Genomic DNA, 16,084 nt, shown 5'->3' with positions numbered 1-16,084 from the left:
GTGAACACTTGAGGCAAGTTTGAAGAAAATCCTTAAGGGGTATAGGATTTATAATGCAGACACAAAATTGTCTGAAATTTGGCCTTGGACCTTTATGTTGAAATGGAACAGCGATGGCATGAATTCTGCCTATTACCTTCTTGTGGTAAACATTTAAGCTAAGTTTGAAGGAAATCCTTTGAGAGGTATACTATTTATAGAGTAAACACGATGGAAAGGGACGGACCTATCATCATGAGAGTGATTCCAGTATAGCCCCCTCCACCATTATGAGGTTAAAGTATAATGTAAACTGTATCTATGCAAGTTGTTAATATTCTTGACAGTGGCAATCTTTATGTTAAAACAACAGAAATATCTGTTTAACAAGTACATAAAGAACTTAATGCAAAAAACATGAAACAATAACAAACATAGAACATAACAGGGGAATGCATTGACTGCACCACTTACAATGACATTACATGACACTAATACATGTATACTAATAAAAATTGTATGGAAGACAAGTCTGTCATCTCCGAAGATAAAACAACATTTAACTATCACAGTCATACGGATATAGACTTTACAACCAAGCTTAAATTGAGCACTAGCTTTACATAAATTATTGGATTTTTATTGTGATCAAGTACAATTTTAAGTGGAGTGGTCTAAAATGGGCACATTTTTTTCCAAAAATATTTCAAATATTGATAAAAAAAAAAATGTAGAAATGTATCACTTAGATAATTTTCATAAAATATTGCTTTAAAAAAAAAATGTTGATAAAGTACTATATATGATTTAGTATTAATTAACAATAAAGAATAATATTTTGTTCCAGAACAATTTATTATATGCTAATACAATTATGTTTGCTTTGTTTGTTTGGGTTTAACAGCATATTGACACATAACTGGCCATAATGTGTCAAACACTATAATTGTTAACGTAAGAAAATATATGTTATTTCTGATTATGCAACTCACGGTTACCAACAATATTCATGTTAAATTCTTTAATAGTTTGTTGTTATGTGTGATACGAAATACTATCAATGTAATTATCTATTGTATTACAGACATTCCATTCTATATCAATTCACTTTAACTGAGTTAAATTCTGAATTTCAAACTATAATGGTCATCTATAAGATCCCAAGAACTTTTTACTACATTATTTAGTAATAGATATCAGAATTTAAACTAGTAAGAGATATACACCAATTTGAAAGCAGATAACACTTTCAATAACAACATTGATTATTTTACGACAGAAATCAGAAATTAATCTAATTCATTACAATTTGTACACTATGCATTCAGCATGTTATTTTAAGTTTGAATTTTACTTTTAATATCAGCATAATATATTTATTTATGAGCCTTGTAGATAAAACCATACATCTTCTGAAAAAAACAAAACTTTTCTTCTTTTCTTTTATATACATAATTGATGTAATTTAAAATTAAAAGCATAAATAGAGTTGAGCAAATTGCAAAAATAAAATGATCACAGCTTCTCTTATACTTGATAAGAAAGTAAAAGAGATATAATCTGTTCATTTTCATTGTATTTACTAGTTCAGGTAAAGTTGTGACAAAACACTTCTGTAAAACATGAAGAAACTACAAATTTAAACATACATAATAAATTATGAAGTACTGCAATACCCTGCCTATCAGCACAAATACCCTTACACATCATTAGGCTATTAATATTCTAATCATTGTAACATTGGCAATAACCATATAGAGTGCAAACTTTATGTCATATACATGTATTTGTACACATCATTTGTAATCAAGTCACCTTTCTTCTTTAATTGATGGTACATTTAGTTCTCTTTTAACTATATACTTGAAATATAAAATGAGCGCTTCACGACAAAACCAATAAGTTTGCGACCAGCATGGATCCAGACAAGCCTGCGCATCTGCGCAGTCTGATCAGGATCCATGTTGTTCGCTGTCAGTTTCTCCACTTGTAATAGAGTTGGTAAGCAAACAGTAAGGATCCTGACCGGACTGCGCGGATGCACAGGCTGGTCTAGATCCATGCTGGTCGCAAACTCACTATGTTGGTTTTGTCGTGACACGGCTCAAATATACATTTAGTTCTCAAAATTTAAACTGTTTTAAAATATAACAATATAAAATATATATTATCTAATTTCCATGTTTTCTTAACACATAAAATACTGTACTTCAGTAAATGAGATTCATAACAATATTCCAGATTTTCAAAGATCTGGAATATATTGCAAGCATCATAGAATTTCTAAACTTATCATGGCACATGTACATAATTTTTTTAGGGACAAAATGGTCTAATTATAAGACTTTTTCTGTAAATAATTGTTTAACTATATACACATATATATACTGAGTATTAATTGAAGATGATATTCTATAATCATATTTAGGTGTGTTAATGTCTGGGGTATGAACCCAGTATTTTAGATGTGGAAATGAGATACAGGGTTACTACCCTTCTTCAGATGTAACAGATTTGATTATTCAAATGCAATGAGTATTAGTCACTTATGGCAAATGTAAATGAATAATATGTAGAAGAAAATAGTCAAAATAGAACATAATAAAATACGGTTCTATAGTTTTAAATCAAAATCTAATTAAGAACAAATATACATGATTGTGTATATACATATAAACAACCTTATGCTTACACAACAATTAAGATAAAACAAACATGAGATTCTATATTAAGTAAAAATTTCTCTAAAAGAAAAAATATATTATGCAATAGTCAATAAAATAATTGTGGTGACAGTTAAGAAATTAAGAAATAATACTGGTCTGAGTGGTGTTTATGGGCTACTTCACACCAGTTTGGAGTTTTGATGCGTAGGAATTGCCCACGAAGGCCCCAAGTGGTTAATTTTTCGCATCAAAACAACAAAACCGGTGTTAAATAGCTAATAAACAATGCTCAGACCAATATCATTTTGATTCTAAGACATAATAAGGAAGATCACTAATGATATTTTTTCAAGCGAAGATTACTTCCAGTGCCGATTTTCGTATAACACTGTTCGATTTCGCACCTTAATAGTGCTTAGATATAGAAATTAATAAACAAAAGAAATAAGAAGAGAAAACGGTTATTTTATCAAGTTTTCAACAATTAACACTTACTTGTCAGACTGGATTGTATTGTGTTTACATAGTGCTCGATTAATCATTCTTGTCATTTTAAAATTACATTATTCTAGTGCCTTCATAAATGAGTTGTATACCGATTTTTCATATAAATTTTATAAACTGATATGGATCAAACTTTAGGTGCAAGTGTATATAAGATATTATTTTAGCATTATATGAACAGAAAACGGTCTTATGTATTTTGAATTATAACAGTCTTATGAAACTAATAAAGGGACAAGTTAACCTGCAAATCTGTTCATTCAGACCAACCTTAATAATGCTATATGCTTAACTTTAACATATTAATATTTCAACCCTTAAACAAACAATTGCAAGATAAAAGATTAATTAACTCCTAATGTGGGTTACAGTCATGTTAATGGCTTAAATTAATCAATATAAGTAGTGTTTAAAACTACAGTGAATCACCACCCGGTGTATTTTAACAATAAGGTCCCAGTTACTGTGACAACATTCAATTACCACATCTGACATTAATAATAAGATGTGATATTATCATTTTCTAGGTAAAGTAGCAATATCAGTGATATCTTTAAATAATGAGATTTAATTGTTAATTAAGTACTAACAGAAATGAGATGCAAATTAGTTAAAAATACATGTAAACACTCAAGTACATTCTGTAAAACAATTATCAAAATTCCCTGATCCTTTATGAATAATTCTGAGATACATGTAGTGTGCTGTAATAATAATTAAATTGTGATTCAATAATGAATTACACACATGAAATTCACAAATTTACAACTGAGTAAGTGATGAAATTTCATAAACATGTAGTTAAATTAGTAAAAACTTCAAATCTTATATACTGTAACAATATAAAATACACGTGTTCCTTCCTATAAACAGTAACTTATTCTAAATTGATAGAAATTAACTTGTAAATCGTTGTTTATAATTTAAGACCTGATCTTGCACCTCTTAATTCATGTGACCTTGACCTTTTCTACATGGACCTGAATTTTGCCTACAACACTATCCCCCACAACATGTGTCAATTTATATAACAATCACTCAATGCATGTAGAAGTTTCACTTAATTGACAAGTGTTTTCATCTGACCCCTTAGGATGACCTTGACCTTTGATCTTGTTCACGCATGTGACACTATGTCTTTTTTGTCACCCTGAGGGGTCTCATCATATGACCCATTTTTTCAAAAAGGCATATAAAATAGAAAGTACATGGTTGATGTTGGGATGGAGAAGGTTTATCCGGTGAGCAAGCAAGTGTATCTTGGCGAGCTTTAGCGATAAACCTTCTCCATCCCGACATTAACCATGTATTTAATTTATCCTGCTTTTGATAAAGTTTTAAGATTATTAAAATGATTTCAGTCTTACTTTTCCCCGGTAAAATCATCTATATGTAGTTTTGTTTTGCTGCTAACCATGACTTTTTGTGACGTCATCTTAGACATAATGACTGGAGATAGATAAGTTTATCCGGCAAGGCTTTATCCAGCTGATAATATAGACAGTAGCAGGATAAAATGGCATATAAAATTGAGCAAATACCTGTACATGTATAATGATAACAGTTTCTTATTCTATCAATTATGGAGTATACAATGTGTATAATAAAGTTCATGAAACAGCACAAGTTTGAAATCAATAGAAATTTTAAATCTTTACATTTTGTATCAAACTATTTTCAATTATTGTTTGAAATATATCGATATAGTTAAAGAGAATAGCAACTTTCATGCTACAAAAATCTTAGCAAATTTATAGACAAAGAAAATTTTAAAAGATCAGTATTGTGATTTTCAACATAGAAATTTAACATTTGGGCATTGTAAATGAATATGACATTCACCTATTACATTGATGGTTTCATGATAACCGCCGTATGAACACATCTGCTGATGTTTCAAAATTATAATTTTACCAGTTTAAGTTAAAATTTAAATTCTGCTAAAGTCGGTGCAAGGGTTGTGGAGGGTTACTGAGCTTCTAATTACAGCTACAGTTCAATCAAACCGAGCCTGCAACATTTTCAATTTTGCCATGTACGGCTTTCTTTATGAATTCGGTTTTTCTCTATTCAAAAAATGTATTAGAAAGCTTAGAGCTTTCTTAACAACAAAACTGAAATATGATAAAACTACATGTCACATAAGCTAAAATTCTTTCCAGCAGGCATTACTAACAAAGCTATAATACTCTAAATGCAGGTAAAAAAATAGATGTCATGTCAACAAAAACTGTCAACAGAGCTGAGTAAGCTAGACTAATCTCACTACACGATAGTGGAATGACAATAACAAAATTATGCTTGTTTCAGAAATACACCGGTTCCTCAAAATGGTTATTCTAATGAAATGAAAGTGATCATCATTCTACAATATGTGATATTTTCAGAAATGTGTACTTTCCTCTACGTGCTCGTTTTCATTATAATGTTTACTTCTAAGCATAACTGTTATATCATCTCGACCGTGAGCGTCTAAAAATTGCACAAGGTTGTCCCACGTACACTGTGGGTTTGAAGTTGGTTGACCATGCTGTAACAAGTGGTGCCTATCTCTCAAAATCCAGTGTGTTAGCACAATGTGTGCGGCCAATGCACGATAAGTATAGCAGAAATGTTCGATGATAGTGATGTCACTGCTGCTCAAACCTAATAAAAATATAAGTACATAAACATATAAGTATATGCATAAATCAATATTTCTTGCACACAGAGATTACACATAATGAGATTACACATAATGAAACTACAACTATAGATATGTCCTAACCGTTTTTTTTGCTTGCTTTTAATCTCTATCTTATCATATTTTTTTTATGTATATTAGGTATGAAGTGAATAAATTTGACAGTTTCTGAGAAAATGGGCTAAAAATCTAAGTTGCAAAAAAGATGCATAACTTCAGAAAAAAATAATTTCAGGATTATCTGCATGTTTGAAATGGTGTCCTTTTAAGACATTGAACATGTATAGCAAGTTTGAAGTGAATAGCCTTTATCCTGAGAAAATGGACCTTAACAAAACAAATAACCAACGCCGAAGCCAACTTTTTTTCTTAAAAAATTGGAGCTTGAGGTGAAAAAGCATCCTATCAATTTATTCATGCTGTGGGAGATGATGTATAAAGCCCCAGTCACATTAGAGTTTACGACCAGTTAAGACCAGTTCACGATCACCAGTGACCACTGGTCGCGGACAATCTTTAAAAGGTCTTACGACGGTCATCGGTGATCTTCGATAGTCGAAGGTTATCTTATTAAGGTCCCACGACCAATATCAGTTGTAGAGAGGTTTTTGAGCTTGCACAAAAACCTCTCTGCGATCAAACAGGTTGCTAGTGATCTTATCAGGTCTTAGGCTGTCGCATGATCGTCGCTTGAAAGTGCGACAATCTTACGACAGTCTTTACAAATTGCCACTAGATACTGATGATCTTGAGTAGTCTTTAGTAATCGTGTGATGGTCGTACGACAAGTTGTAGGTGATCGCATAACAGGTCACGGGTAGTCATAAGTAATCTTGATATCATCGTACGTTTGCTGATGACCTGTCGTGTGATTGTCAATGATGATTGGTCGTACTATAATCGCAGAAGTAAATTTATCTGTTCAAAGAGGGCTTGGTCGCAGACAATCGCCGATGATCGTGGGTTTTACACGTCGTCGGTAGTCGCAAGTAATCATAAGCTCTAGTGTGACTGAGGTTTAAAATTTATGCCTTGTATACTCTTCTCTGTGGAGAAACACTACTTGAAAATCTACTTGTCGGCTGGCAAAAAGGCAAGAGTCAGGCAGGTTGGGACCCCTGCACCAGAGGCTTTTGTAGAACCACTGACCCAGTCTGCATCCTATAATTATGGTATATCCCTTTCGTTATGCAAATGAAAATCTTTTATTGCCTGTTTGACATTATGGAAAAAAAATTTCATTGGACAAAAAGAAAACACCTCACCAATGTGTTCCGCCAGAATTTTCCAGTCATTCTCTGCTGGTAGAAGACTAAGCATAACTTCTAGCTGCATTAGTTGATCTGATGTTACATCTAACTCATTCTGTAAGTCTTTAAACAGATGTCTGTCTCCCGGGGTCTCCTCCAAGTTCTTTTGTATCGTGAAACACAACTAGAGAAATAAATTCAAGAAAATATAATACTAAAATTTTCATATAATCCCTAAATTTCCATATTATCCCTAAATTTTCATATCTTAGAGTTAGGACTTGTCCAGCTTCTGTTTGAACCTTTTCCAGCTTCAAGTTTAGCTTAAATTTCATACTTATTGATTGTATCCAATCAAAATAATAGAAACATCTAAACATATATCGTCAAACTACAGGAAAGAGCAACTGGGCCTGATTATATACTGATATACTGATGAAACAAGCCTTTGACGATTGCCACAAAATATTTAAACTTACCTCATTGTTTGTCCAGTATGGGTCATCATCAACATCTGGTTTTATATAATCATACTGGAATTTACTTTCCTTAGCTGATACATTGTACAAACTGCAAGTAATAAAATGATTACACAGCTTAAATTGGTTCAAGAAGAATATTCATACTGTTGTTTGATGCATGCCACATTAGTTGATAAGAATATAAATTATGTTTTAGCACAGTGGTCGATGGTCACATTAAGCAAAAGTCGGTCGATGGTCATGTTAAGCAAAAGTTGCTTATTTACGATATTGAGAGAAAATGATTGCGGCGAAATAAAGGTAGCTGTTGATGAGAAAGGTTGCTTAATAAACGTGGTTGCACTGACAAAGTAGCCAACAGACATTGTATTATTTGACTATTATTTATTTAATTAAATGAACTTTCATCATTTCCATACAAACTTTAACTCAAATGACTGCTTGAAATTACAAGATAAAAATCTTCAGTGGTTGTTGTAATATGATGTTGTACAAGAAGTTGTAAAACTTTAATCAAACACTGACGCCAAAATGATTAATTTCAATCAACTATTCTTTTAATACTTGAACTAAAAATTGACACAAGCCAATTAAGAAACCACTGTTAATAACTGAAGCATTCTATTCAAGATAATGCTTTACTTACTTGCAGAATTTCAGATCTTTACTCCTGATCTTGAAGTCCCTATCATACCATCGTTCATGATCTTCTAGCTTGTTAAAATCTATGCTTCTCATTTCTTTGCTCAGACGATTCCGACGCTTCAATTTCTTGCTCATTCTAGCGTACATGACGCGTATCATTCCTACGTTGTAATAAAATCTGTAGTATGGAAAGTCATCATGTACGCTGTTTCTTGAACTCATTTCTTGTGCAATATTTATGTACTGGTGCACCGCACCATCTTCCTCCTCATTCAAGTTCTGATAACTGTGTGACCGTAAAAGGCCGCGAAGAGGCTGACGTTCTGGAATCTCTAAATCTTCAAGAACTGCTAACTTGTCTTCAACTATTGAATCTAGGGAAGGCTGTGGAGCAGGTCTGTGGTGAAATTCAGCAAATGGGTGTGAGAATGAGGTGCAAGGGGGTGGGGGTGGAAGACTGTCTGCCTCTTCAACAGAGAAAAATGATAGAGCTGTCTCCTCATGGTCTGGAAAATAACTTAAGTTATCCAAACCTAATTCCTCCGGTGAAAGTTGGTCAAAGTTGCTTCCACTTGCAACTGCTTTTAAAGGGGAATGCCCATGGTGACTGCTAAAGTGGCCAGGGTCTGAGTCAAAAATTTCTTTTGACAATGTATGTTGTTTTGGACTGGTCTCTGATATGTGTTTTTCTTCAGTTGTTTTTAACATATGACTATCTTCAACATGTACGTTATCTGAAGTAGAAACAGCTTCCTTTATATTGCCGTCTACTACATTTCCCCCTGAACCTCTCTTATGTAAAGTCAAATCCTTTGGCCTTTCAGCCAATCTGTTTACTTCAGCATGTGACTCAAACACACCTGCTGAATTGTCAAAGCCGGGAATGCTACCGTTACTACTTGCGGTCCGATGCGGCAATAACTCTTCTACCGGTTTATGAGGTGTCGGTTTATGGAAGGTCACAACATTGTCCATTTTACCACTTGAAGGCCATCCATTACTACCAGATGTCGAACCAGAATTATTATTATCATTCCAGAATTTATGATGAGGTATTATCATCACATTGTCTGAAGTAGTTCCAGGTGCAGCAGACGCACTTAATTCACTATGCCGAATATTGAAATGCGCACTCGGTCCATGGGGGTATAACAAAGATTTACGCACCAGGTTTTTAAAACTCTTCTCAATGTTCTCACACTGGGTTGTTTTAAAGCTAAATGTCTTAAACAATAAGAAATCTGAAAAAAGAAAATCTTAAGTCATAACAAACAACACATACCTTTGTCAGTACCTATGCATTAAAGTGGATTGGTCTACAATAGCCCAATTTTCCAAGATTTTCAAATATTGATAAAAACAATAGAAAAGTATCATTTTGATATTCTTATAAAATATATACTTGAAAAAAAAAAAGTTGATTATTTCTTAGTGATTTTATTTGAACATTAATTTATATAATGAATAATAATATTTTGTTATAGAATAATTTATTTTCTGCAATATAAATATACATATAAATATATGTAAGAGAAAGATCTCATATAATCCACTGTATATTATTTCTGGTACATGCAGATACCAAAATAGCCATTAGCCATTTTTTTAGGTTAGGATTTACTTAATTTAAAGCAGCATGTCTCCAGATTCATGCTAATTTTGCCTCCAGATTCATGCTAATTTTGCCTCCAGATTTATGCTAATGTTCATAAAAATTTTAAAAATGTAGTAACTTCAACTAGTAAGAAGTAAAATCAAGTAAAAGCATCAAGTATTAATTACCAAATAAAAGTTAAGATGTGCAAAAATAGCCCTTACTGTATAAGTCAAGCAGTAGAAATATAGTGATAAACACTGCCAAATCAGTTATTCATTGCATATACATGTAACAGGTATATCATTACTTAATTATGATTACTTTCACTTTTCTATAAATCTCAGTACATTTTTCTCAAAGTTGATTTTCTGGAAATTTATTAGCTCATCGGGGCATGCAGCTTTAAATCACATTAACACAGTAGAGGTCATATGCCGACTGTCTAGCTTTACTGGTGGAGGAAGACCCCAGGTGCCCCTCCATGCATAATTTCAGGCACAAGCAGGAACCCTAGTAGAACCATCTATGTTCTGTATGAAAAATATAAGTCAACTTACTGTCTGTGGCATTATTATCAGATAACAATGTTTTATCGTTCACAGTAAACTCTATATCATTGTTGACTGGTGTACATTTTACACTGATTTGACTGGAGAAGTACTGGTGATAATGGAGAATATGGTAATTATATACGACAATGAGGGCGGACCTTGTGAGACATAGGAACACCTTTTCACCCGCTGGCATTTCTCCACATCGTGTTACATACACTTGCCAGTGCTTCAACTCATCTGAAATACACACAAAAAAATAGTCCAGTATATGTTAAAAAGAATGATCAAAAAAGGAATCTTGTAGGTTTTTCATTAAATTTTGTAAGAACCACATAAGAGTCCTCTGCTTGGAACAAACCAGTACTGGTGTAATATGAGTAAAAATGACCTAGCAGGGCTCGAATCCATGTTTAACACACATGAATGATGATGTGAAAGAAAAAATATTCAGAAATGTGTGTTTTTTTGAGGTCACAAATAACTCATTTTGTCTGAACTTCAAATATTAATTATTTCAAATTTGCATAGAAAGGATGTACTGAAATACTTATGATTGTGAACTTAACAGTAAGTAGTAATAGATCCATACACATAATCAATCATTCAAAAGGCACATTGCATAACTCTAGGCATGAAATAATTCTACAGAAAATTTGCATAAAAAAGGGCATTACTCTACCTGGTATATCAATAATGAATTGACTGTAGGGAAATACTAATATTGACACAAACCTGTGTTTTGATGTAACATATAGGTACATACCAAATATAAACTCCATTACTGACAACCTTTAAAACTTATGAGTTGTTGCCTATGAAATTCAACTGATAATTTTATATAACAAACTCAAATGCAAAATATAAACACAATCACTGGAATACTTCAAGTTATCCTGCTGAAATAAATGATTTAAAGACAGAGTGATGGATGACAACAACATAATAATTATCATAATGCATCTTCAAGACACGACTTAGGATTGTACAAAAATGATTATTGTAATTACCTGCACTGACAATATTCCTGTAGATGACATCACAGAGTTTACGGAGAGTGTTACTAGCATGTATATAGAATATTTTTCAACACGACTCTCTGGACAACAATATAAATGGCACTCCAGCATATGCAAGAAAACAAGAATATTTTGCAAAAGGAATCTGTAGAAGCAACACTTTGCACCAAGGACAGTTTTGATTAAAAGACCTCTCTGTATAAATGGCACCTTAATACAACTGGCCTCTTCTCCAATTTCTCTGCAACATAGGATAAACATTTATTAAAACATAAGACAACAAATTTTACTGCAAAATAAGACAATAATTTACTGCAACACAAGTCAACATTTTCTGCAACAACAATTACTGCAACACAAGACAACACTACTGCAACACAAGACAACATTTTCTGCAACAACACTTATTGCAACATAAGAAACATTTACTGCAAAATAACACAACATTTTCTGCAACACAAGTCAACATTTACTGCAACATAAATACAACTTTTCAGTTTAAAGGGTGGCTAAAAATCACATGTGTCGTTTAGCACAGTATTCAAGGCAATACTGAATTTACATTTTAAAGTTTGACAGAAGGCTACTGGTGTCTTTCAGCACGATTATTAAGGCAATACTAAATTTCCAGTTAAAAGACTGGCAGAACCAGTGCATTATTGAAGCCAATATCTGTTAGCTTACTGAATTTTGACAATAGACAAATGAAAATCCTAAGCCAGATCTAAAGTTGCAGTATGATAGGGGAAAATGATTAATAATCTTCATTTTTTTCTGATGACATAATCATAAAATATATTCATGTTAAAATCAAGTAATTTTACTGAATATACAATGTAACTGCATTTTGAATATTATCACTTTATTTTGTATGATTAATCTCCTTTCCCTTCAATTCTGAGTAAATAGGTTCATTAAACTGTTCTTTTAAGTTATTTTCTTGGGAATAAAAGCACCCAAAGTACCAGCTAAAGTTTAGATAATCTACCACTTTTTTGTATTCAGAATTTGTCAATTTCAGATAACCTATCTGCTAATCTGTGTTAAAGCAATTCACATTACACATAAGTGATTACTAATACAGATGTACTGTAAACTATAAGGTTGAAAATCAGCATCCTTGCTTAGAAACCTTTTCATTGATACAAACAAATAAGTACAGTCTATGTTTTTTTCCTCCAAAATGTGAAGGAAAAAATATTTTTATCAAGAGTTATCTTACCTGGATCTGAGTATAACAGCATCAGCAACCGTGAGTATACAATGGAAGGATAGAAATTTCTATCAAGACAGGCAATGCACGAGGTTTCATGTACATTGTCTTGGATTTCTTCAAATCTCATGAAACATAACTCATGTGCTGTAAAATCTACCTGGAAGTGATATTTGTGATTAACTCCCTTGATATCCAAGTTAAAACCTGAAAGTATACAAAATTGTAGAATTATTGCTCAAATTGTTTTTTGTATTTAATCATACTCAACTATGCTTTGTTTTTTTGTCCTAAAAGTTTTGTATTTTTTGCTATCTAAATACCTAAACATCATTTAATGGCTTTTAAAAGTCGCATAAAAACAAACAGCAGTGACTAAAAAAGCACGTGAGGTTATGTATAGTGTTTAAAGTGCCTTTTGTGAGAGAAGAAAAATAAAACATTTATGCAGTGACCAGTACTTTTTTTAACAAGCAGCTTTAGGAATCAGCTGTTAGTTGAAACACTTCTCTCCTTTAAATTTTACATCTTCAGTTAGCACTTAATAACCTAGTTTTATAATCTGCCTCCTCTTAAAAAATGAAATGCTTAAAGTAAAAACACTACTAATTCATGCATGACTGAGACTGTATAATAACAGTTTTTATGTTTATGTAATGATCTGATGGTAAACAAAACTTGGTATTTATTTCTCAACCTCATATCTAATTTCAGGTTACAACTGGTGATTTATTACAATTTAATGACACTGTACTAGTAAAGAAAGTTATATAATCAAATTTAAAATATATACAGACTTTATAGTTCTGATACAATAAGGTAAATTTTTCTCAATTTTTATATTTGTTTTAATAATTCTATTTTTTTCTTCCGGTCTTAAATAAATTTTAAAGATTTTATTATTTACAATGTTCAGGAAATAAAACAATCTTAATTCACCAGAAATCATATAATTATCATTTATATATTGTTGGACTGAGAGTTACACTTACAGTTTTCATTGGAAACAGACAAATAACCCCAAACCTGGGCCCTCTGTAAAGGTATCATGACTTTTGACAAACAATGAAGGCATTGTTACTATAAAAAAAATCTTAGAGACAAAAATGTGTGACCTTGACCTTTAATTCATGTGATGAACATATTGCCATTATTCCCAATGCATTTACACCAAAAGCATTTTAAAATCCATCCATGAATTCAGAATACAGTGATGTAGTTGACTGGACACTACTATCAATGAACTTTTGTGGCAAAACGTTTAAGTGTGACCTTGACCTTTCACCTACAAACCTGGGTATCATGTGCTTGCAACACATCTTCACAATGTGCTAAACTTTCATGCAAAACTATTTCAATATTTGACCATGAATACTAAAAAGAATGACCCACCAAAAAAAAAACCCAACAAAAACCAGACTGAACATATGCACAGACATGCCAAGGAATGTAAAACAAGGGTTCTATCCTTTTTATTTTCTTCTATTGTAGAAATTAAAGGCCAATACATCTTATTCTATTGTTATGAAATGAGTCACATTGTTTTCTTTTCTTCTATTGTTTACATTGTATTTTATCAACAGATACTTCCTGGTGTTACACATACTTCTTGAATATATAGCATAAATAGTATAGATATACATGTATTTTTTTCATGAACCTTGAAAATAAACAATGGTGACAAAGTAGTACAGTACTTTACTGGTTTATAAATATCTATTACCTTTGCTTCCATCAGCTGTTGAACACTGTTTTAGCTGTACTTTTAACTGTAATAATAAATGAGACAATAAAGCAATATATACATGTACCAACAATAAAGCAATATATACATGTACCAACAATAAAGCAATATATACATGTACATGTACCAGTAATTTATGTAATGCTTACAGTGTAAGACATCAGAACTTGCACACAATACTTTATAAAATGCTACATTTTGTGTATAATACTCAATTAACCTTTTTTTCAATTCATGTCTACATGTACAAGTCATGTATACATACAATATCAACAATGAAAGATGATTAAACATATTACCATGGAAATAATGCTACAAGACAAGAGCTGTCACAGGAGACAGCGAAGCTCGACTAATAAAATACTGGACGCAGTAAGGAGGACAAAACTATGAAAGAAAAATCAATTATGTATAATTACGTATTAAGTTATAGTAAAAAAAATAACATTTGTTAACATAAATTCCAAGATCAAGGGGAATAATTATAGAAATAGTCATGCTAGAGTTATGGATCTTGCCACACAACATTTGTGTAATGATAAGAAATATATATTTGAAGTTTGAAGTAGATACCTTAAAAAGTAAAGAAGTTATTATATTTCTCAAAGAGAGATTAATCTGTAAATATTGCTTCAAGAGTTATGAACATTGTCACATAAAATGTAATTAATGATAAGGTATAAGTATTTGAAGTTTGAGGTAGATACCTTTAAAAATAAAAGTTAAAATAAAAAATAACATTTTTCTAGTAAATAAATCTAAGTTTATGGGGAGATAATTCTTGCAATATTGGTGCTAGAGTTATGAACCTTGTCACATAAGATGTGGATGATGATTACGTAAATATATTTGAAGTATGAAGTTGATCCCTTTAGAAATAAATAAGTTATAGTAAAAAATAATATTTTTTATGGAAAAATTCTAAGTTCAAAGGGAGATAAATCTGAAAATATTGGTGCTAGAGTTTATGAACCTTGTCACATAAGATGGGGATGATGATAACGTAAATATATTTGAAGTATGAGGTCGATCCCTTAAGAAACAAAGAAGAAACAGTAAGAAATAGTATTTTTTTGAGGAAAATTCTAAGTTCAAGGGGAGATAAATCTGAAAATATTGGTGCTAGAGTTATGAACCTTGTCACATAAGATGGGGATGATGATAAGGTACATATATTTGAAGTATGAGGTTTATCCCTAAAGAAATAAAGAAGTATCAGTAAAAAAATAGTATTTTTTAAGGAAAATTCTAAGTTCAAGGGGAGATAAATCTGAAAATATTGGTGCTAGAGTTATGAACCTTGTCACATAAGATGTGGTTGATGATAAGGAACATATATTTGAAGTTTGAAGTTGATACCTTAAGAAATGACAAAGTTATAGTGAAAAACATTTTACTGCACCAAAACTTTAATCTAAAATCTGGACGCGGACGCCGACGCCGGGGCGAGTAGGACAGCTCTCCATATACTTCGTATAGTCGAGCTAATAAACTATTAAACCATAACACTAGTACTTTAAAATCAATTAACTTTAATTTATATATATTATTAAATATAACAGTGGAACTTCTTATTTTGAATAGAATTAGTTTATTTAATAATTCAATTATTTCATGTTTCTAGCAAATTGAAACTTTTTATAGCATAATTTCACAGATGTCAATAAGAAACAGTTGCCATTCAATGCTAGGTTAGGGATACATTCACGACCTTGAACTTCTTGGATACTAGTCTTACCTTTTTAAACTGC

The 16,084-nt window shown here is 31.7% G+C and overlaps 1 protein-coding gene and 1 long non-coding RNA gene across 2 annotated transcripts; both read right to left on the bottom strand.

Moving 5' to 3' along the window:
- Nucleotides 1-4,954: 4,954 nt before the first annotated feature.
- Nucleotides 4,955-11,427, bottom strand: LOC132720040 (uncharacterized). Its single transcript, XM_060704026.1, has 6 exons — nucleotides 11,368-11,427; nucleotides 10,364-10,597; nucleotides 8,211-9,450; nucleotides 7,562-7,652; nucleotides 7,098-7,266; nucleotides 4,955-5,795 (listed from the first exon to the last, which is right to left on the bottom strand). The coding sequence occupies exons 2-6, from the start codon at nucleotides 10,551-10,553 to the stop codon at nucleotides 5,533-5,535; spliced, it is 1,953 nt and encodes a 650-aa protein (XP_060560009.1). The 5' UTR covers nucleotides 10,554-10,597; nucleotides 11,368-11,427; the 3' UTR covers nucleotides 4,955-5,532.
- A 138-nt stretch (nucleotides 11,428-11,565) lies between these two features.
- LOC132720036 (uncharacterized) lies at nucleotides 11,566-14,372 on the bottom strand. The gene is made up of 3 exons (XR_009624296.1): nucleotides 14,313-14,372; nucleotides 12,599-12,796; nucleotides 11,566-11,615 (listed from the first exon to the last, which is right to left on the bottom strand). It is a non-coding gene; the product is annotated as an uncharacterized LOC132720036 (long non-coding RNA).
- Between the last annotated feature and the right edge of the window lie 1,712 nt (nucleotides 14,373-16,084).

This window comes from Ruditapes philippinarum, unplaced genomic scaffold (genome assembly GCF_026571515.1).
Source record: "Ruditapes philippinarum isolate M1 unplaced genomic scaffold, ASM2657151v2 ctg1495_1_1_1_1, whole genome shotgun sequence".
Taxonomy (NCBI): Eukaryota; Metazoa; Mollusca; class Bivalvia; order Venerida; family Veneridae; genus Ruditapes; species Ruditapes philippinarum.
This window is presented reverse-complemented; position numbering and strand designations above follow the sequence as displayed.

Excerpts from the sequence above, each read along its gene's own strand:
- LOC132720040 (XM_060704026.1), bottom strand. The coding sequence starts at position 10,553 with ATGCCAGCGGGTGAAAAGGTGTTCCTATGTCTCACAAGGTCCGCCCTC. Across the intron at positions 7,267-7,561 it reads CATACTGGACAAACAATGAG|TTGTGTTTCACGATACAAAA; the intron begins GTAAGTTTAAAT and ends TTATTTCTCTAG. Across the intron at positions 5,796-7,097 it reads AATTCTGGCGGAACACATTG|GTTTGAGCAGCAGTGACATC; the intron begins GTGAGGTGTTTT and ends TATTTTTATTAG.